Source organism: Spea bombifrons, chromosome 1, assembly GCF_027358695.1.
Source record: "Spea bombifrons isolate aSpeBom1 chromosome 1, aSpeBom1.2.pri, whole genome shotgun sequence".
In the NCBI taxonomy this organism is placed as follows: Eukaryota; Metazoa; Chordata; class Amphibia; order Anura; family Pelobatidae; genus Spea; species Spea bombifrons.
In genome coordinates this window covers 39,187,919-39,212,938 of record NC_071087.1, presented here as the reverse complement: position 1 = coordinate 39,212,938, position 25,020 = coordinate 39,187,919, and the positions used below count along the sequence as shown (strand labels likewise).

The window sequence follows — 25,020 nt, the reverse complement described above, 5'->3', positions numbered from 1 at the left end:
TTTACCTGAAAAATTATGAGAAAACTATACGGAATCAAAAAATCCTTTTTATAATACCCTTACTGTACATTTGAAAAACAATATAAAACAGATAACAGTGTGCCAAAATAAACTAAAATATGTTTTTTCTATTTACGTTTTAAGATGCATTTAATGATTAATAGTAAACCTCAAAGCCTTCCCCTATTTGACTAAAATAAATACAAATACATATTTGGTACATACACAGGAAAATATGAATTAAGAAACATGCTTTCATATTTGACATATTGGTCCAAATGAGTTTGAATACCTTTTCTATCTTGCAAGAGCTTTGCTTGAGATGCTTGTAAGCATATTAGACAAAGATAAACCGAGTAAACACAAAATGCAGAATTGAAATTGTGAATAAATTGAATAAGAATTCTGCTCTCTACTAGAAAATCCTGAAAGAGTATGTCCGGATCAATGAAATGATCATTTAAAAGCTACATTTTGTGTTTACCCATGTTGTCATTATATTACAAGTTGCTGCGTAGTGTGTACCGTGTTAACCATGTATAAACCCCTTCTACAAAAAAACTAAGAAAAAAGCGAACACAAAGAATCTACACGAATATTCGCCCGAACCGAACACAGGAACAGGGATTTTTCCCACAAAGACATGAAGACGAACATGAAGAGTTAGCCGGCGCCCAAGTCTAGTATATATGAATACTATGTATGTATGTATATATATATATATATATATATATATATATATATATAGTCATAATACATCTCTGTGAAGGACTGGTAAGGTTAAAACATTCAGAATAACACAGAATAGGCTGTTTTCACCAAGCTAAACTTAGAAATAATTTATTTTAATCAGTAAATCCCAGCTGCGCTTCATTGATTCCACATAGGGATTTTTTTAAGTTGACATACACAGTATGCAAGTTTTAAATATATACTAAAATAAATAAAAAGAGTGGAATGTATTTTTAACAACATTAGAAAATATGTATTTTATCCCAGAAGGTTCTCATATGAATGAATTATTGAATTTTTCTGAATACCTGATTTATGAGCTGGATAACACTGCCTTAAGCCCAAATCATTTCTAATAAAACAAGACAGACTTCCTAAAGTTCATTTCCAACATAATATAACATTCAAAAAAGCCTGTATCTACTGTATGCACCGTTCAGCAGGGACCTCTTGCAGAAAACCATCCATCAAAATACCATGTGGTATCAGAGTGAATGGAGGGCACACGGGAGGCTACACACAAAAATTAGGGGACACTTATAACCCCTGATGAAGTTAATTAGGGTAATTAATAGACTTGTGCATTTGTATTCAGGCGAACATGAAAACGAACACAAAGGGCGCGTTTTCGTTGTTCAGCCCGAATTCAGAACATACGAACATGACGACGGCAAAACGTATACAAAGACCAAGACACACAACACAAAGAATCTTTGATGCCAGAGGAGGCCCCTGCAGGCGACCAATAGACTCACTTGCACGGCTAACTCACCCAATAGACTAACTCCTGACGGCGGACCTTGGCCTGTCTCCCCGATCCAAGAGTTAAAGGTCTTTAACTCTATTGGTCGTTTGTACGAGCCTTTAACTCTTGCAGCGGGCCAAGTTGCGGCACCAGGACTTTAAAAGTCTGTACAAGCGACTCTGCCATCAACCAATGGCAGAGGAGTTCCCCATCAGGAGTTAAAGGGCCGTGCAAGTGACTCCATTGGTCACCTGCAGTCCAATAGACTTACTTGCATGGCCATTTAACTCCTGACGGCAGAACTTGGCCTGGGGAGCAGGGGGCTTGTCAATCAATTGAGTGACAAAGCAGCAATCTCAGATTGTCTTCTTTATTTCCCTCCTCTACATTCATTTTCTCCCTTCCCTGTGCAACCATCTATCCTCTCTTTCATATATTACCTATTTTCCTCTTTGCACTTTTAATTTGATTTCCATGTAGTTGTCAAGGGATTTTAAGTGCCAACCAAGCCAAAATTGAATATAACCCATCACATTGTAACAAGAACTATGCAATTTTTTGTCTTAAGCTTTTTTGTCTTAACCTATTCTATAGGTGCCTTGGGATCCCTCTAAGGACTTTGGATTGAGAATTCTTCTTCTTTTGTAAAATAAGTTATCTGTTTTGTTTATTTTTTGTAGTATACACAATGCTGGATTGGAAGTTGGTCAATGTGGCACACAGAGCAATACAAATTATTTCCCCCAAGTATTAATTAGTGTGCACATAAACATTTATCAGAGGTTAATTTTGACATTGTTATTTCATGTATAACTAAATTATCAATTAATGATGTAGCCATGTAAAACTATATATGTGAATATTTGTTATAGTCTCAATGGTATCACAATCATAGTATGTATTTACATTTCAACAATTTTACTTTACACTATCTGTACACAGAGCCAGGCTGGCGATGACAAGGCGGCCCTTGCACTTTAAGGCCAGCTGCTGCCTGATGACTGAGACTGATGTCTGGATATACATGGCTGCACACTATCTTTTTATATGGCGCTTTTGACCATTAGGTCTCACGTTTGCCACATGATATTTGTGTATTTTGAACTCAGCATGAATTGCGCAAGGAGAACATTAAACAGATTTGCAACAAAATTGAGAATGAGATCTGTTGAAATACAAATGTTGACCCGGTATGATGGAAAAAAATAACTTTCAGAATAATGAAAAGGAACAGAAAAATTGCATGTTTTAAGGACGTCAGCTGGTAAGGTTCTATAAGCACTTTAATAAGAAAAGCTGATTTATAAAGTTCATAAGGGTACAAAACTCAGCTTAGATTTTAATATCGAGAAGCTTTGACATTTAATTTCTAAAGGGAGAATTTTAACAACGTCAAGGATCATAAAGGAACAATTTGCTGATGTATGCTACCAATGATATTACAGTAATAATAGAAATTGCACCATTCACTCATGAATAGAGCCACTTGGATCCAATGCAGCACCATGGAAACCAGAATATCATTAACCAACAAAGCGCATAGTAAGACATGACTTCTGAGTGAATACAGATACTTTTTTTTTGCTCTCAGATTTCATTCTCATAGAAGCTTAATGATTAGAATTCATCGTCCTTGAGCGAATCCATTCACCCCACCTCACCCCAGTTGCAGAGACCCTACAAAAAATGATCATCAATCAAATGAACTTATTTATAGTAAGTAAAGTCATGGTGGTAAAAGAACCAGTTTTAGGATCGCCCAATCATACGTTTCATATTTCCTCAAATTCCTCCAAATTCCTCCAGTTTCCCCATTACCAAATAATGTTTCCTAATCAATGAGAGGTCGTTATTGATTACCATTGTATAATAGATGGAGGATTTGGATTAAGACAATAATCTGACTGCTATGCCTTTTTAAGCACCTAGACTGCTCATAGTAAGACAGAAAGCACAGAGGAAGTGTGCTCAGCTATTAGCTAACATTAGAGTGCTTTAAGGGGGAATTTACCTAAAGTTTTCCATGGATATCCCTACTTCATGGTTCTCTCCATTGTTATGGAATCCATATGATGTCATTTCTTCTTCAGGAATCCTTATGATGTCATTTCTTCAGTCTTCACAGGGCTCCCAGATGGACCAAAGACTAAACATCAGACATCCCTTGCTTGAAGCCATGTATTGCTGGAAATAAGGCCTTTTTTTAGCAATAAATAGCTTCTTACAGGGCATCGGAAGCCACTTGCAGCTAATGGTATCAGACACCCACCGCAGGAAGCTGTGTATTGCTGAAAATAAGACACACCAGTAGAATTCCATGTTGTGAGGGAGGAGACCGGAAAGTGCCAGAGTATCATGGGTAGTTAAGTATTTGTCTTAAACGTTCGGGGAAGTAAACTTAAAAAGCTTTATACAGAGTGGTGGGAGTTCCCCTTTAAGAGGAAGATGACGTTCCAGCTCAACTTCAGTTTAGAGGTTGGTTCAGTGTTGGAATTAACCTCAAAATATGCAATGTAATTCTTGGGATTGTTATGAGCACATGGAGACTGAGTATTTGTTTTTTAAATACCAACAGAATCTTAAACCATATTTGAGAATCAAATATAACAAAGATGGTGTGTAAGAAAATACCATTGAAACATACTAAAAAGGTGCATTTTGTGTCGGTGTATCAACTTTTTTTGCTCCATTACAAAAAAGGCATGGGCAATGGAAAAACCATGACAAATCCCCTTCAGATTTGTGTTGGTTATCACACAGTTTTTTTAGTGTGTTATAAATGCCTTTGGAAAGTTCAGACACTGTGATATACTGATTGTCAATAAAACATCTACTGCTCCTGCTCAGTAGAAGCTACAAAGATCAAACATGGTGACAATGCCACAAGCCTAGGATAACTGACATACATCATGGAAAGGTCGCCTTGTTCTTTGTATAACTAAATAAAGCTCCAGCCTTGTTTCTACAGAGCAAGCTTGAGACTGTATCATACTATGAGAGCAGAGCATGTTCTGAGGACCAAACACAGGTCGCAATTTACTCAATAGGATCTTTCTGTGAGTTTGCAGTGTAGCGTTTCACACACAATGGAACAGCACACATTTCAAATTGCCAAAAAGTATTTAATGGAAACTAAAAGCATCAATGTTCTCTCACCCATTATATGCAAATTAATTTTCATTTTATGATATATGTTACAAAATGTACTTAAGAAAGTAACAACTGAAAGATGATATCAACTGGAATAATATGCTGTAATGCAACAATAAATTATTATTATTTATGCACCCCACTAGCAGAAATATAATTGATAGTTCTGGCTGCTTGGTTTACAGTCCTAAATGGACATTAATGTAATTTTTAAAAAAAAAACATTATTTAATGTAAAAATAAACCCCATTAGCCTCCTTGTACATATGTGGTAAGTTACTTTGTTGATGCTGGCAATTTGGGGTTTCACTTAAAAAATAATTTACATTACATTTATTATACATTACATGTATTTATATGTCGCCAGCAGATTGTGTATCGCTGTTGCAATCAGTGGAATAATTTAAAGTCACACACAAAAATAAACTGGTACAGAAGGGGAAGAGGGCCCTGCTCTTGCGAGTTTACAATCTAGTTGGTTGTTCCGGGGGAAGTGAAAAAATAGACAAGCACTGCTTGGATGGGGATGAGTTGATAGGGTAGGGATGATCTGTTGAGAGTGTTAGGAGGTAAGGTTGTACATGTCTCGAAAAAGGTTTTCAGAGTGCTTTTAAAAGTGGCGTATGAGGGAGAAAGTCTGATGGAACCGGGAAAGGGAACTCCACAGAAGCAGTACAGCACGGGTGAAATCCTGAATACTGGAGTGAGAAGAGGTAATGATGGTACAAGAGAAATACAAGCCATGAGAGAAATGGAAAGGGTGGTTAGGGGAGTATTTGGATAGGAGGGTAGAAATATAGGGGGTGTAGAGTTGTTAAGGGCTTGTCAGAAATTGTGGACAAAGTAGATGATGGAATTACCATAAGCTCAGTCTTGGAGATGTTGAGCTTTATGTATTGGGACACCAGCCATGATGCAACTCCTCAGTGAGAACTAATCACGTTCTTATAACCAGTCCTTATACCACAACATCTAATGGTTGTAAATTCCAAATTTTTATTGTTCTCAGTGTAAAGAACCCTTTTTACTGTCGAGTCTCTTAGGCTTAGTAGAAGAAATATATGTCTTATACAAGACTAGAAAATGTCTACTTTGAGTAATTTCATATATTTTCATTTATTTACAATAAAAAGTTTTCATTATTGATGCTTGTTGTGTATAATTAAGTAATTATATTTAAAAAAAACATATTCTTTATAACTGACGGCAGTTAGGGCGAGTTGAGATGAGCTACCTACTCAGAGCTAGATTCTAACCTTGACCTTTTCTTCAGGCATTTGGTATTTTATGAAAATGTGTTCTTGTGACTTAACAAAAAGGTTAGAACTACTTTAATGTTTTAATTATAAAAATGTAATAACTATATAAATACAGTTCTTGATCATATTTCCATTATGTAAACTATACTGAGATACCAGAGCTTCCTACTGTGATTATTTAATTTACTTTGAAACTCAGACTGTTGTTCTTGGTATTGGTTCACTTTATTCCTACGGAATTCTGTTATTTCTTCCCATCAGGCCATAATATTCTAAGTACATTTCAGAGGAAGAGTAGCCTGTTATTAAAATAGCCCGCTTCTCATGGTATCCAATTTGCCAAACACAACTGCAGAGCTTCGCACTTCTGTCATTTTCACATTAAAATAGAGACAATGCTTTAGAAGCAGCCACCAGCATGAGAGAAAAAGCTGTCTACATCTAAAGAACAGACAGCTGGCACTTCAAAGAAAACTAATTCTAGGTCATATACATTGTCAAAAAGAAGCCTCCAGTGGAAGAAATTACTAAGGTCTAAACTGCATGTAATTTTTTGTGCTTTGCTGTGGGATGACACAAAATGAACCTCTTCTAAAACTTGAGCTTCCTGTATGACACAAAATAACTTGTGAATTGAGCAAAAAATGGGATTACAATAGGCCACCCATGCTGTTCCTGTTATGAAAGATCTGGCTATGCAATGCCGAGATTTATAAAGAAAAATACACTCTGTGACATCTAGGTCCTTTCTTCCATTGCCTTTGAATTAGTAAAATGATTTCAAGTTTGTATTGGTAAGAAAGAAAAACCATTTAACGTATCTGTTCATTTTTTAATCTACATGAAAACAGCAAATGTATGGTTTCAGTGGCATTTATTTTGCTATCCTATACATTGGAACTGTTTAAAGATGACTCATTTATGTCTAAAATGCCCTAAATTACTTGTCAGTTAGTTCCCCATTGTGAAGGATGACTTGAAGGACTTGTTTGAGCTGATTGCTCTGGTTTTATTCAGATTCTCTTGGTAGATTTGAGGGTAATTTACATATGAGGTTGATGGCATAATTATTATGCCATTCCAAATGAAAAAAAGGAAGCAATGTTGCTGTGTAAAAGCTATAATGTTAAGATAATTAGCAGGGCTGCTTTTTATTTCTTTACTTGGTGAAGGTTTATCTCTTAAAGTGCTGTTTAAAACGGTTTAGTATTTAGAAAAAAGTTTCAGTAAAGTATAGAGACTTCACAATCAATTTGTTTTGCTTGCTTTGAACATTTATGACTGGTTAATTTTATGTTAGCTTTTGGATTGGGGGAGTCTCTTAATTTAGTAACCACAAAAGCTGAGTTTAGGTTAATATTTTAACGCAAGTGAAATTAGTAAACTCTTCTTCTCCTGCTCTTTGAGTACCTTAAATGTAACATTTATATAGTTAGCCAAAATTATTATAGGCCCATCTATGTTGTGTTACTGATTACCACAGACATTTTGCAATCCATAAAATTTATATTTAAAAGGTACAGCTGGCAAATAGGCAATTGGGCCTGAAAAGATCTTAAACTGTCTAATTTTTTTCCTGTGTTTTACTTGCAATGCCACACACAGCCACTAGGGTACCAAGCACATTAGGCAGCATTTAGATGATTTCTGAACCATTTATGGTTTTTTTCTGTGTATCCTTTGTCAATAAATGTGTTTAGGGCAGGATCACTAGATCACTTTGATGTAATTTCCTCCCAGGTGGTATGTTGCCTGCCCTTCCCTGACATTTTAATCCCTTGTTTTTAATCCTTTGCATTATAGTACAGGATGAAATTGACAATTATTTTCATGTTTGTATTCATTATCACTAGCTCAAAACTAAACTAGATGTACTGTATGGATCTGATCTGATAGATCAAGTGTTTTGCACACAAATTCTGTTCTAAATGTATGTGAATAAAATGGCCACATTATTTAAAAATAGATTGTAGGGGAAATTAAGAATGTATATCATGAGTAATGTATTGGCAATGAAATAGTATGTCAATTAATTATTTGCTAGCTAATAGCTAAAAACATCCTTAAGCTGTGGCAGATTGATAAATGAATGGTTTTTCAATGTTATTAACTTAACTGTTTCCAAGATGTGAGGTGAGGGTGTTCGTAAATGACAATGGCCCAAGACATGACCTCTACATAAAATAATGCAGTTTAGCAAAGGAATAAGTCGTTCATACCTGTGCGTCACTTTTAAAGCACTCTATATTTGGAAAGCCTTAAAAATGAAAGGCGCGGCGAACGTTTCCAGGCACAAAACCCATTAGTTTGTAGATAAATGTGTTGAGGTGACTGACAATGTGTCTTATGAGATCACGTTTATGGTGGAAGGGGCAGAATTATCTGTTGAAGATTTCCAGACAGCACCATGCAGAAGATTTACAATCAATGATGAATGAAACAATGAGTACATTCTGCTATTTTTCTTTGTATAAAATTGCTAAATATAGTTTAATTATAGATTATAGGGTATAGTATCCTTTTTTTCATGCTTCATAGGAAATTAAACAGAGCGTGGGTGGCCAAAACACAATCTTCCTTTCCAACATCATGACAGCATGTAAATTAAGGTCACTTTAAATAGGTTTTTCTTGTCGACAAAATGTTATATTTTACATTAAACAGAGTTTAGGGAAAATGTAGCATTGCATTCAGTTGTAAGTAGTGATATATTTCCAACGTATATTGTCAATAGTACATGACTTTATATTTAGTTATATTTAGTTCTTGAGATACCGTATTGGGGCTACATCTTGTTTCACTAGAAATAATGATTTAACCCCTTAATGACAAAGCCTGTACATGTACGGGCTCAAAATGCATTGTTTTCAATGGGTTTAGGGGCTGCCCATTGTCCTTAAGGGGTTAAAACATTCAAGCTCAAAAGCTCACTCTATCCATCCACTTAAACACTGGGAAGAGACTTAGTTAGACCTCATAGTTACACATAGTAACATAGTTAGTACATGTTATACTGTATGTTCAGTACTTATCAACTGCAACATTTTTCATAACTTCCAATAAGATATAAAAATCAGATCAGATATCACCATTCCAAAAATGAATTTAAGTGAAAAGAAGGTAATAGACTAAGCTCACACCATCAAGGTCATTTTAGCTTCATAGCACCATCACATATGATTTATCAGTCCTGGAGCTAAAAACACTATGCAGCCCATTAATATATTTTATGTACTACGTACTTTCAGTTTTTGAGCAATGACATAATGTTCATGTTATTAATTCAGCCTGAAATCAGAAACAAATATAAAAAATGTTCATGATTGCATAAACAGCTATCATATTTCACAGTAAAACTATTTTGTGTGTGTGTGAGTGAGCACAGAATTTAGACTCCATTGGGGCTTCTAATATATAATAATAAGGACAAGGTTGTAATGATGATTGATAGTTAACTTTTTATTTATTTATTTATTTCTCTTATTCTGCATATTCATAGACTCATCACTCTAGGTAAGATAGTTTGCAGAAAACATTTGGTTTTATCTGATCAACTTAATTTTACAAGAAGAAGGGATAACCCATATCTTCCAAGATTTACGCAAGCCAAAGCTGGATGCATGCTATGGCTAGGGGACAGTAATACATTTCCTTATACCTCACAACCTATATAAGTTGATAGCTGTGATATGATGTCATATTATATGATCATCTTTTGATTTTCCCAAATAGCCCATGATCGCCATTACACGCAAAAGCAGACCAGTGGGGCACCTTTTTAGGGTCTCAATTTTTAGATTAGAAAATTGAAGCATCTCCTATGAAAAGGCATCATAATAGTGTCTAAAGCACTAGGGGTTTGGCTTAGGGAAAGTACTGTGCTGAAGGTATGGATGGGGTATCAAGTGTTCTTAGTGGATAAATAAGTATCCACTTATGTTTATGTGAAAGACTGCTCATTTCACTAGAAGAAGACATACAGTAGATAAAGTGACCAATGAAACAAACACTGTATGAGAAAAAAATAGTATCTAGATATATAACATATATCCCAAATAGCCTATTACAGTAGTGTTCTAGATACTTAACATCTTAAGTATCTATTTAGGTTTTTAATTTAATCTGATTAAAGTTATTTTTTATTATATAATTTTGTTTTCTTTACGTTATTGTTGCTTAGATAGACATGGTATTCCCGGGGGGTTTTCAAGACTCTGAGATCAGTCTCAGTGGATACAGCACAATCTCGACAATTATTATTTTGATATTTGTACATAAATTCATTTGTTCAGTATGACTATATAATTCAGAGATAACAATGAATGCCAAGTGTGAGTCGCAGTTGCATTATACATACTTATCCTGAACCTTTTTTTAGTCGTCACATAATTCTGATTTCTACACCTCAAAAAGCATTATTTTAGACAGGATCAACATTTGCTGTTCTCATAAATCAGAAACAAGTCATTTTCCACTTGAATCTGAACAAATGTATTGTCTGATCTCACCATAGTACATTTTGAAATAACACTAGGCCTTTTTATTAATATATTTATTCATACTTATCCTATATAAATACGAGAGACAAAATCAAAGAGACAAGCACAATATAATATGAACACGTGTAACCAAAACTTGTTTGACTGTACAAAGTGCCTGAACAGTGCTCTGTCAAGTTCCATAACCTAGTTCTCATTATGTTATCAGGCAAATAAGGTGTCATCTGAGTGTACCCTACCTAGCCTACCATACTGAACATATATCAGTGTAAGGATATAAAATCAATTTTTCAGGATGGATTCAAAGTACTTGCTGCAAGCACGCTCCAGAAGGCACGTTACATAACGACTGCATGGCTATTAGCATTTGCTAAGTGCTGTTTTACATAAAAATGAACTGAAGATGCTACACGGTGATAGCTGGAGAGTCTCTTGGGCTGGCGTCTGGGCATCTGTTCCTAAAACCTTTTTTTCTATGTCATCTGCTGTAATCTATCTGTTATATGTATGGAAATAGGTACAGCAGACATTGTGGAGGACTCTAGACAAGACACCTTTCAGTGTAGAGGTAAAAGTAAAAAAAATGTCCCTTTCATGTGAAGTTATGCAGCTTAATGGCAGTGGATACACCAGATGTGTCCTATTAACAGACGTGTCTTATTAACAGACGTATCATAGAAACATAGAAACATAGAAACATAGAAAGTGACGGCAGATAAGAGCCAGAAGGCCCATCCAGTCTGCCCAACCTCTGAGTACTCTCCTTTAGTACTTGCCCTTATCCTATATCTAGCTTGGCATTATGCCTATCCCATGCTTGCTTAAATGACTTTACTGTATTAACATCTACCACTTCCACTGGGAGGCTATTCCATGCGTCCACTACCCTTTCCGTAAAGTAATATTTTCTGATGTTACCATTAAACCTTTGCCCCTCTAGTTTATGCTTGTGTCCTCTTGTTGCGGTTTTATTTCTTCTTTTAAATAAACTTTCTTCCTTTACTTTGTTGATTCCCTTTAAGTATTTAAATGTTTCTATCATATCCCCCCTGTCCCGTCTTTTTTCCAGGCTATATAGGTTAAGATCCTTTAACCTGTCCTGGTAAGGTTTATTTTGTAATCCATAAACCATTTTAGTAGCCCTTCTCTGCACTTTCTCCAACATATCTATATCCTTCTGGAGATATGGTCTCCAGTACTGTACACAATACTCCAAGTGTTCAAGAAACACTTGTAATGCCAGATCTCGTAATGTGCACGTATGCATCTTATCATATATTGCATACTGTGCTGACATTTTATTATGTTATATTCATAAGTTTTAAAAAAAATCATAAACTTTTGAATTAGAAAAATAAGTGGTTAATAAAAGAACAAAGCTTTTATCATAATAGAACCTTTGTCTTGTAGTTGTGACATAAAAGCATTATTTATCACCCTTTTCTTAATGCCAAAATAATAAATTGGTTTACAACATATTTTTGTATTGTATTCTTCTAAATTAAAATAGTCATTTAAATCTAGGCTCTTGTGAAACACATTTAAAGTCACTAAAGATAAAATCTGATGAAATACCATAGACATGTAAGGTATCACAATCACACATAACTGCTTTAACCAAATAGAGTCGCTTATAAGGTGTAAATGTCAGCAATATGATAAAATTAAAAACTATAACCAGGTCTGTAATTGGATTTCTGAGGTAGCCTTGGATTATGACCTGTACCTCAACCCTCAACGCTATCCACTAGCTTTAGACCTCTGCTGTTAGCAGAGAGAGAGAGACACCAATTTAGCAGCAAGCAGTGGGCAGGAAGGAAGAAAAAATAAATAAATGCTTCAATAAGGCAACTATAAATAATTGGGGAACCTAAGGTTTAATAGTTTCGTATTTTAATAGAGATGCATTGGGAGTACCTTTATTCATATAAGATATTAGCTCCTGTTGAAGTCAGCCATTACTCAGCATGAAAACTGGCTGGAAGCATTGCTAAAAAATATAGCATATGTTCCTTAATGTTCACCTTTAAGAAGGCTGCTTTAGATTTGCGATATGCGAAGAATAAACTAGGCATTAAATAATACTCAATTTCCATATTTTTTTGCTGCATAATATTTCTCACAGCTAATCGGCTTGTCTGATCATATACTAGGCACATACTATTGATATTTCACTAGTGACTTTGTAAACACATTTCTTATAAAGTATACTCTGTGGTCCCATAGATGTGCCATGTGTCTTCCCTTTCCCACTTACTATTACAGATATCATTAGGTGTGCTGGGATCAGGTATCGCAGGCTTATTCTGTGCAGAGATATATAGAAATTAGGTCATTTTTAAATGATGCAGAATAAACACTGGAATCCACTCTTTCAAAACTTTAGTTTACAGACAGCTCTAGAACAGAGACTAAATTACACTCCCTAAAGAAAAACCTGGATGAGACAGATCTTTCAATCTTAATGTACCAATATAACCTATTTAAACTATTAACTATTATGAAAATTCTATTTTTCTAATTTTTTCCACTTAGTTTGTAGCAAATAATATTTATGATGTTTTCATTATTTTCTTTATATATATATATTACATGAATAAATCACTTCTTTTTTTAGTTAACATATAAACTCTGCTAAAAAAATGATATTAGATTATTGTATATGGTCTATATTGTCGATACATTAAGTTTTACAGTAATGTTGTATTTTTAATACCACTATGTCATTTAAATGGACAGTGGCATATCATTAGGTATATCTACTACCAAGTGAATGAAAGCAAACGGCAAATGAAAGCCTAGAACAGAAGAGCAATTTACGAAAGAAAACCTTTTTATGGACAAATAGAAATCTGCTTCCCAAACACATTGTGTCTTTCCAAAAAAGCTTACTGATTTACTTTGGTTTTACCGGCTGATGTCTGCAATGCATTACAGGATCTTATTGCTGTTCCTATCTTCCCAATTTTCTTGCTGCCCATGTATATTTTAAGAATAAAAAATACAAGACAGTTTTGACATACAGCATACACCAGCACCCAGTGTGCTTCATTAAGTATTATATAGTAAAAGATTAGGAATGTTGAAACGTTGGGGGATCTTACAAGGTGTCTGCCTTTGTTGTACTTGTCCCCACTGCTATTGTATTATCAGTTATCCATTCTCATGGTATATATATATATATATATATATATATGTTGTTCTGTGTATAATATGTATAGTGCTTGGCAGATTTGCACTTGTGAGTGCACTCTTGCTATATATATATCGACTAGAAACCACTACCAGCTATGCTAGGTCTCCTTACTAGTTTTATGTGTCTGTGCTTATGTTCTCTGTCGTGTGTTGCCTGTGCTGCAACTGGCCCTTGTCTTTGTCCTGCCATGTCGGCATAGCCACATGTATCTGCCTACAGCACATGTAATCTTTAGTCCTGTCTGCCTTTGGTGCCTGCTGGTATGACTGCCTTTTTGTTATTTTCCACTAACTGGTAAACAGTCACAGGTGTCTGGAATATGGTTGCTGAAATTTGGCAACCAATATCTGGGCCTAATATCTGGGGGCATGTGGTTGCCTTCCTTCTATATAATGTTTATCATGAAAAAGGTTAGTTTCCCTCCTTTTTACTGTATACCAGTGTGCCCTATTAGACTAGACTGGCTTTATATGAATAAATGCTTCACCCTCCATCCCATGCCTGGTGGAACAAATTGGTGTGTGTCTCCAAAAACCCCTTTGGAGAAGACCAAACCGCATCTTATGGCACTCCTATTATTCCTGAACCGTGAAATGGATGAATTAGATTTCAGGAAAACCCAGTGTATAACCAGAGTAGGACCACATCCGACGAGGTCCGAAAGAGGTGATCAGGGTAAAGGTCTGTACAAGCAAAGAGAAGGGTAGTAGATGGCAAAAGTCAGCAACAGGAAGTCAGTTTAACAATTGGTCAAACTAGAAAGACAAACAATATGGAACCAGACAGTACTGCTACCAAGTAAGTGCAAACAAAGCAAGGTTACTATTGGGAATACAAGCATATTGTGATGTATATTTCTGACTTTTCCAGCATTGACATTTTTTTTTAAATTGTTTTGTTTAAGAAAAAGGCTTCAGTGAATGCACTTGACAATAATGTAGGCAGATTATTCATAGTGTCAGCAGCTGGAAGAAACATAGTAAAAGCATCTGCCTGATTAAACAATTAATTTAAAACATATACTAGCTACATAGTAAAAACTCCTTCAAACAATCCGGTGATTAGTGAACCATCAACACTCTACAGTGAGATTAGATAAATAGGTTTTGTTATGAAGAGGCGTGACACACCATTTGCATGTGCAAAAAATTATATGCTATATTTTTTTTTATCAAGCTTCATTACAACTATTTGTTCTAATTTCCATTATTTTCAGCAAGTGCTTCGAGTCTCGTAACAATCGAATGAGAATGCCAATAATATTAAAATAAATTTGCATTGTTACAAAGATTTCATATTATAAAACGTGATGTAGTATAGTCTGTGTATCTAGATTGCGTATTCTACTTGACAAAATACTCATCACTTAATGTTGGTTGTACACAAATTACTAGAATAGCAGAATGACTTTCAAATGATGTGTGTTGACCGAGGACATTAAACAAAATATTTTACAAAAAATAGTATTAGTTAAAAAGTAACGATACGTCAATCAAGCGCAACCGTTCCAAGATTCAAGCTTCAATTTTACTGATTCCGTGAAAAATCCATTAAAGCACGCACCAATTTTACTCAGAATGGACAAAATTCCTTTATGACTCACAGGCGGTCCAAATGAAACCCGGATCAGGATTTTTGTTAATTACCACATGTACCTCTCAATACACCTTCTTTCCAAAAAACAATCCAATTTATTTCGTAAAGCCTCCAAAGTATTCTTCTTCACTACGTCAATAGGCAGCACATTCAAGAGCTTTAAAATATTTATTGCGAACAATGCTATTCTTAAAGATTAAACCATGGCTCCACAAGTGACCTTGTGTTATCTCTTCTGTCTGTGGGGTGAAGATTGTTCCTCTAAGGGCCTCATTTGTACCTTGAATGTGTTTCTACATCATTATGAGGTCCCTCCTTAGATGTATCATTTCTTGAGTAGAAAAAAATCCAATTTAGCAAAATGTTCTTCATAGCTAAACCCCACCATTCCATTTACCAATTGTTTAGTTCTTCCTAGTCATATTTTTCTCATGAACAAGTAACCAAAATTAAACACCTAACTAAATAAAGCCTAACTAAAATTATGTATAGAAGGGCATAATATTTTTTTAGCTCTTCTATTGGTGAGTATTCGCTCATTAAAAAAGACTTATGATTTATGATATTCCTCTTCTATGTTCCCATCATAGATATAAATCTCCCCTAACAAAACATATTGGGTCAAGTACAGCATATACTGATACAGATCATCATATGTAAGAAAACAATATATATAAATATATACAAATATATGCTAGAACAATGGAATACTCATCGCCCCATAATAGATACTATAGGTAACCTTTTTAGTCCTAGAAAATGGTATAGCTAGAAGCAAACCTGGACTGGCCACAGTGCATTCAGGGCAAATGCCTACTGGGCTTAAAGTGCGGTAAAATGTTGGGATTTATTTCTTACTGCTTTCTTACTGTTAAATATTGTTTAAAGAAAAAAAATAGTAAATGCAAAATAATACTAGCATTTCATAAACACTTACTTTTCTGGATTTTCTACTTCTTCAGTAACAAAATTCAGATAAAACCTGAAAGTGAAGTATACAGTGTTTAGTGTTATTGCATATTTTCCAAGCTATAATGGAACGTGATACACAAACATTCACAAAAGGTGACAAAAAAAGCTTTAAAGTCAATACAAGCTTTATTAATATAGTTGAAATTCTCAAAAACAAGAAAATAACAAGTCAAACAAACACCGTTAAAGCTATGGGATATTAAAAAGGAGTCGATTTACTAATTCTGCATATCCCCAACAAACAATATAAATCCTAAACTTGGTTATAACATTAAGAAACCATTAGTATTCATATTTAATCATTTAACACTTACTTATGTGTAATAAAGTTAAGCCTTATATAACATTATAAACGTTTTTAATTTATCTTTTCATAATAATAATAGTAATAATATAAATAATATTAAATATTATTATTTTCAAATTGAAACTGTTGTTTCATTTATATCAATTATATAAATAGAAAGGTCAAATTCATGATTAAAACCATTCAAAATTCTAGCTTTCATCTTTTCATTACTCATATACAGTATCTTAATTTAAATTAGATCATTTGTTTTGTAAGTTTTACGAGTTGCCTTTACTTTGACATATTATTCCCTTCCAATGTAACACATTATTTGTTTAAATTGAAATGAAACCTGGGAATCAAATTATTATTCTGAAATGGTGTAAAAAAACAATAGGTCATACACCCTTTTTAGAAAGTTAAAAAGCATGCTGTTGATTTAGCAAAACTTACTTTTTACAGACATTAATCTGAGCGATCTCACAGTATTGCAAAGATACATTTTTGTAAGCTACACACATTCAATCATTTTATAACCTTCATGATATTTGGTTCTTTATTTGCTTTTCCTTTCTATTATATTTGTTATGTATGTATGGTTTTAATTTCATTTTCCCCTTGGCCTCTGTGATATCATTTTGTATATATGGCCATGCATTACATTATAAGCTAAACTTTCTGTTCCATACTTTGCACAGAGACTTGTTAATTTCAAATAATGGATGTCTAAAGCAAATGGCAACATTCAGAGCCGGCCTTATGTGTTCTGGCGACCTGTGCGGACTACTCCTCTGGTGTCCCTTCTCACTACCCCCCCTGCCCCTTCTCACTATCCCCCCTTCTGCCCCTTCTCATGATCCCCCCTCTGCCCCTCCTCATGATCCCCCCTCTGCCCCTTCTCATTACCCCCCCTCTGCCCCTTCTCACTACCCCCCTCTGCCCCTTCTATCTACTCCCTCACCATACTTCTCATTATCCTCACTTACCTTGTTGCCGGAGTCTTGTGGTAGGAGCGGGAGGCATCCGTCTTCCCGCTCTGCCACTGTGCTGGCATTTCATGTTGAGAGCTGGAATATCACATCATATACATGAAATGCCGGCACCACTACGGAATCAAGGAGAGTGAGGGGTGCAGAGCGGTTGTTGAAAACTTCACAAGCAACCGCTCGGCACCCCTGCCAGGGACTCAAATTAAAGCATCCTTTTTTTTGGGGGGTTCACTTTATTTAACATGAAGGATGTTAAATAAATTATATAAAACAAAAAAAACGATGTTTTAATTTAAGTCACGGGCAGACGCCTCTGCTGCCATGGGACACCCCTAAGGCCAGCCCTGGCAACATTGTGAAATAACCAAAAACTTTAGAGCGAGAGAGAGACAGGTAAAAATTGAGATTATATATATATATATATATATATATATATATATATATAGGAAAGGATTATTATTATTGCTTTTTATTTATATAGCGCCAACAATTTAAGCAACGCTTTATTATGTGCCAGTGGGCCCTTATCTACTAAGGGTGTCACATTATGTCCGCAGCTATTTTGCATCAGCAGGGAGATATCCCTGTCAATGAACAGAAAGATCAGCTGTCTAATGACAACCTGGTCTCCCTGGTTTCAGCAGCAGCAGGCAATACTTTGAGCTGATGAAAACAATGTGACAACACTCTAAGCACTCATTACTTTGAAATCAATTTAAATGAGTGAACAGCAATTCGGGAAATCTACTGCTATGTTGTCAGTACAGGAGGGGTCTCTCACATGAGAGAGAATCTGCAGGGTCTGTGCACATCCGTCTAGAGTCTCAGATGACACTCCACCTTTGATCATGCTTACAACAAGCAGGGAGACCAGAGTAAGAAAGTTCTCACTCTTCAAAATATGAAGGAGGTTTAAAAATGAAATAATAAAAATAATTTTCAAACCCATTTTCAGTAGATATTTAAAAGCTCCCTATGAGGCATATCATGACAAAATTAGGGCTACCCTTTCGACACAAATAAAGATCTCTGGGGCCTACAGAGTCCCCAGCAGCTATCTAGTCATTTTATACTACTCATTGAAAGAGCAAAGCAAAAAAATCAGTTTGAAAATGTGTAAAAAGTAAAAACAAAAATAAAATAAATGCCAAGTAAATTACTTCTTTGAACCCTCTTGGATCACCTATCTCAGTTTGAGTATAATATTACACTAGAGGTGGACCCAAGAGTGATTTTACAAACACATAAGCAATATATAAGGGGTATATAATAATATCACAGCTAGGAGAGAAAGGGAAGCAACAGGCCCTGTAGAACAACCTTGGTAAATTGCAGCATAAGATTTCCCAAGCTGAGCCTACATTGCAAGAAATTAAAGTACACTGGGAATGTAATGCCTTCCTCTATAAAGATGTTCTATATCCAGTGAACAGAACAAAACAATTGTTTTTTTGAAAAGGCTAATAAGCCTGATTCTATGCTGGTTCATAAATTAAGACAGCAGCAACACAATAGGCAGAAAATAGCTAAGATTATAGATAAATTGGCGGGAGTGTGCATTTCACCCATTGACATTGCAGAACAATTTTCCCTGTGTTACCAGAAACTATACAATGGCAACAAAGTTCCGGCTGTTACATTTGATAATAACCTAATAACTTTTTGGATCCCCTCTATCTTCCTAGACTGGAAAAATAAAGATATATCTTTTTTAAATGAACCTTATCAGAAGAGGACACAGTGAAATGTCATGGTCCAGATGGACTCTTGGCAGTTTATTATAAAATGTTTATGCCACAATTAAAAAAGTGATTATGTCCCATCATTATTATTATTATTATTATCTATACATATATTCAAGGGATATGACAAGACTAGAACTGACAGACTAAGGCAAAACAATCCATTAGGTGGAGAGATCTAAAACTGCTTTATGATGAGGATACCCCATAGTGAAATGTCACAAGCAAATATTATATTGCTACATAAAGGGGTTATAGATCCATTTTATTAATTAATATGGATATGAAGCTTTATTCCAAGATATCAGCCCTGAGATTGAGTAAAGTAATTGGCTCAGTTATACATCCTGACCAGATGGGCTTTATACCTCAGAGAAAAGGTGGTCAGTTTGGTCAAAGTGGCTTCCAGTGATGTCCTCTCCCTGGTCCTCTAATCGGTGGAGAGGACATCACAGAAAATGTTATCATTTTACCCTAAGATGAACTTAGGACAATATGGTGGAACTTCCGGTAATGTCCTCATTCCCCGATTAAAGGATTGGGGAGAGGACATCACCGCAATCTATAAATCTGGAACCATCATTCTGCTTTGTATTTCAGATCTGATCACAAGGTCTGTGGAGACTACTTACACTTAAAGTAATGCCTATATATTCTCATTTTGAATCTATAGTAGGTTAATTAGTCATATTAATTTCACACAATTCTAGGAAAGCTTTCCAACACTCCTTTCTGGATTTTATTGTGCCGTCAATATGACCCATTTCTAATGTCAATAGTCAACATGCCAACCTAATCGAGAATATCCAGCAAACCTAGAGGACTAGATTTTGGCTAACCATTATGAATACGTACATAAATGTTTTTATTGTGTAATAATATGTATACAGTAGTGCTTGATATGGAGTTTTTCATGATATATACTGCATATTTATTAATACATTGCCACGTTATCTCTCTGCCTACAATATGTATTACCTGCAGAGTCAGTTGCCCATGCCGATGAATTATGAGCAACAATAATCAAGAGCCTCCTGTTTTATTTAAATATATTGCTTATTTTTCTATGATTTCTGTTTTTCCAGTTTTCAACAAGTCAAAAAAAAAGAAGAATACATTTCATTAAGGTGCACACATTTAAGTTTATATGTGAAAGGTGAAAATTATCTGTAAGATGATATTGTAAATCATTAAAAAGGTTGGAAGAATATCTATTACATTTAAATATTTTAATAAATGTATTTTTAGTAATCATTGTAATATTTTCTCTAAACTTTGTTAACCTTGTGTTGTCTGTGAGCGGTGCCGCAAATGAATCAAATTGGAAAACAACTTTGTTACATTTTGCTCTGTTATTAAGAAACGGTGTATTAAACATCTGACAGATTACATGATACGAATGGTGACAGCTTGATAACTAGTTCTACCAGTCAGCAGTGCACTCGATTTAAAGTGTATGCAACAGGAATAAAGAACAGAATTTACCGAGATTTGCATCCTAAGTAGTCTAGAACAAGTACGACAGTTAAGCTGTGTATAGGTTTGCATTCTTCTAAATTAACGATTTATAAATGACCTGCTTAAGGTGGTAAGATAAATTGAATATGTAGAATACATAATAATACATAATACAATATTAAAATATTGTCTAATTAAAAAATGAATCTCAATGTACCAAACAATGTATTAATACTGCTTTTTTTTTATAATAGTGGTTGTTCTGGTCAATAGAGCTGCGGGAAACATGCAAACACTGAAATGAGCCAAGCATTTGTCACTTCCTCACAATATATATATATATATATATATATATATATATATATATATATAGTGCATTGGCTGCTTAGTTTGATTACTGTACTTCCTTTCTAAACTTCTGGTACTTTTATTCACAAACATTGGATTGGAAAGTTGCAGCATCATGCCCGGGAATCTGGAGGATACATTGACAATGGTCTAATTGTAAGAGGTAGTGTGTGTGTTAGGATAAGTGTGTATGAGTATGTAATTTTGTGTATGTAAATGTGTGCCAGTGTGTATGTAAGTTACTGGGGAGGGAGACAATAGGCCGATAGGGCAACTTGGCTTTGCCTGCCCTCCCCGTCGCTCCTTGGGGAAATGTATAGACAGTCAAGCGGAGAAATGTTGCTTTTGCCACAAAAAGCAGAAAATTAAATTTACTTACTAATATAATATTTGAGACTTACCAGCCAGCATATGCATACATTCCAGAATAAAATGCCAGGGGTAACCCCATTACACTGACATCTTTCCCAATAAAGGCATCTTTGAAGTTCTGTGTCTCTCCTGAAACAGACATTTTGACTTTAGTTTGTGCAGACATGAAATAATACTTTTTGTCAATCTTTGCTGTTTACATAGAAACGTTTATTTTTATAGAATGTGGCATAGGTCAACATGTAAGCTGTAGCTGTGAAATAATATGAAAAGGATGCTTTATCTGTCGTTGGACACACCCGGATGAAAAAGCACTAGAAACATAGTTGATCCCATTCCAATAAGTTTTTAATAAGTTTAGAAATCTACATTATGTACTATGCATATTATTTCCAATGTGCATCAGTAAGAATTTTGGACATAGTAAACTATCTTCATATAGATTTGGTAAATTTAACTTCCCTATAGTTCTCTTTTCAGAGATGATAGCTTAAAGATAGAACCTCTGCAAATGATATCTAATTCTATTAAAACAATATAGAAAAGAAGAAATAGCTAATATGCTTTTATTACAAAGTGGCATGTCTATAACTTTCCATGTCTTTCCATATAAAATTTGTCTTTAAGCCTTTCTGGGCAGGGAAGTCTTTTCCTTCATAGTCATACTTATTGTAACCTCATCATATTGTTTGTGTAACTACTGTACTCTTACAACTGCATTTATTGTGTATCCCTTTTTTATACTGTAAACCATAAAGCACTAAGAGTTTTATGGGTAAATTGCTGAAAACATGCATACAAACATGTACAGGGAGAATCATTCTATATGTAAAAGTAAAGTAACACAACTGCAAGCGGTCATGTGCCAGAGCATTAATATAAATAAATTAGTATTCTAATAGAAAAAGAGAAGTAACTAATGTAATAGCGGCACCACAATGAACATAAATATACAGTAATGAATTTGTTTCATGTAAATGTACACAAAGCTCTTAATGTGTAGATGCATGTAGTAACATAAATATTTGATACTTCTCTTTGGTCATGTCAGTGGGTTCATATCATTACCAGATTGCAATTCTTATTAACCGGTACCAACCTCCTGCTGTAGACTTTGAGCCATTCCTTAATTTTGGTATTTCAAAATAGTTTCTATTTTAATTCTAATTTTAATTTCTCCTACTACATGGCTGTAAAAGTCCGGTCTCCAAGCCAGGAATTCTGTGTATCCTTGCCTAAAAGCAAGTAGTTTAAGGGATTTTTAATTGATGCATATTTGGTTTGAGTTATACATGGGATTTTTCCTATTTGTTTTGCACACATTAATCAGCATATGAGGCAGCATCATAACTAACTTCTAGCCTTGGTTAGTTGCGAGACAAATCACCTGACGCGACACATTAGGAAATCTGCTTGTGTGATTCATTGATTGTTTCCACATTGTTACTTCTCACGACAGAAAGTTTCCTGTTAAGCAATGTTTTGTTACGTCACTTTTGGAAAATATCCTTAAAACAACATCTTGCTCTACAGTTCCTCCTCACAATCCTTGGTCTACATATATACTATAGTGTTTATTGGTTACTTCATAATGCAACGTTTTCACATGGACTGCTGTCTCCAATAGAAAAAAAAACTTCGTACTTTTTAAAGGTCTGAGTCTTTACATCAGGAAAAATAGGCAGACTAGATGGGCCGAATGGTTCATATCTCCTTTCAAATTCTCTTTTTTTATGTTTACTTTAGTTATAGTTTTTCTTTCCATTTTTGGAGTTTAGTGTTTAAGTTTTTAAGTGTTATCAATGAACTAGATTTGAGATTTGCATTTCTGTGTTTAATGATTCAATTTAAATTCTGTTTCATAAAATCTGTTCTATATTATTCCTAAACGCCCTATTCATGTTCTTAAGAGAAAATTCTAAGGACAAAAGATCAGAACACATATTTTTATAGTCACACACGAGGTTAATAGTTTAATTAAGCGTTTAAACCCAAGAAGGACACATGATGCTACATACATTTCAGGAGCCTGTCAAAAGTTAAATTTCAAAGTTGAGATCTATTTGCATTTGAATGTTGGAATCATTATGTGGTTAGCTTTCTTTGATCAGGTAGTTGTTAATAATCAAATCAAATATAAATATGAATATATATATATATATATATATATATATATATATATATATTGTTACATATCTAACCAAAAAAATACCTGGTCATTCATTTATGTTATATGGCAGAGTTTTTTTTATATTTATAACTTATTTTCCTACAGAAATAAAATTTTACTAAATAAAATAGTAGCATAGATACGGAAATCCTTCCAGCTTTAAGTCCCACCTGTTTATTAAAGGCATACTCCAGCCATCATATACACTTTAATGCTTATGATAGCTTTCTTGCAAACGTATGGGGGAAGATTCTGTAGGTACACTGTTTTCACACTACATGCTTGAAAGCATCTCATCAAAAAGGTTCAGTAATAATGTTGCATGACTAGATTCACAATTCAAGTGACTGGGCACACAAATGTCACACATTGCTTGTGAAATGTAATTATAAGGCTGTTACTCGTATAAAATTACAGAATAATGCCAACAGTCACATCGGTTTAGACAGTGGTGTGTGGTATTTAATGACATGTGCGTGCTGCACATCCATTGATCACAGCCGTTAAAGACATGATGTTTTTAAGACACATCTGCCAGGATATCATTTTATTTCAATACCGGTAAAAAGAATGTCAAATCTGCTGTGTTTCTGATTCCACTTTTTCACAGAAATACTGTATATGTGAATATTCTTTTGCTTATGGTTTTAATGTCTATTTTTTAAAAATAGTATTGAACTAGACACCTTAAAAGAAAAACATGTTCTGAGATTTTTGCGTTGGGTATTAGAATTTGGCTGCTGTAATTGGGAAGGTACATAAAAGAAACATCTGACAGACAGAAGGGAAATCCGTTTGGGGCTAACTCTGCTAACTTACAACAAGTGGGTAAAACGCCCTAACTGGTTGGTTGTCTATTTGGCAGGTAGCTAAAAGTTATATCCAAAAGAAGTTAGTCTCTTCCAACTGTCTGAAACGTATGAAAGATCTCTTTCAGAGATATAGCAAGAAGCTTTGAATTTTCTAGCAAAGGTCTTAGACCATTTAATTATGTATTTAGATTAATTTTATCGATGTAATTGATGTTTTATGCAAATAAACAAACAAATGCTGGCAGTATAATACACAATGAAAGATAAAAAGGGATTTGTAATAATAGGGACATATGCACTTTAATGCATATGATATTTGAGAGATTCCTTTAAATGTATGTGGTAACCCCTTGCAAATGCATGGGGGATTGTGCAGAGTTTCTTCATATGCATTTGCTCAGATGTATTTCCCTTGAATTTAATGGTAGTGCTTATGTGCCACCAATTGGCTACTTTAAGCAGCCAATCAATGGTGAGAATTGTCAAAGCATGGAAGAGGCAGGAAGCTCCTTAAGGTAAGTAATTGGTTTTTTTAAGTTTGAAAGTAGTTTAATATGCCCTTTTCTTTGACGAGGCTGTCAGGTACAGTAGACTGTCCCATGAAACACATCTGATGTAACAGGATGCCTAACGTCACAAACACAAGTCAATGAAGTGGCAACATCAGATACATACCTGGGAATTAGCACAT

At 34.7% G+C, this 25,020-nt stretch overlaps 1 protein-coding gene across 1 annotated transcript in view; it reads right to left on the bottom strand.

Moving 5' to 3' along the window:
• Positions 1–25,020, bottom strand: part of SLC7A11 (solute carrier family 7 member 11) — a 63,155-nt gene that overhangs the window by 16,820 nt on the left and 21,315 nt on the right. The window contains exons 5-6 of the mRNA XM_053461240.1: positions 21,377–21,476; positions 16,115–16,159 (exon numbers count right to left, since the gene is read on the bottom strand). Coding sequence (XP_053317215.1) covers positions 16,115–16,159; positions 21,377–21,476 — 145 coding nt within the window. The remainder of the gene's footprint in view (positions 1–16,114; positions 16,160–21,376; positions 21,477–25,020) is intronic.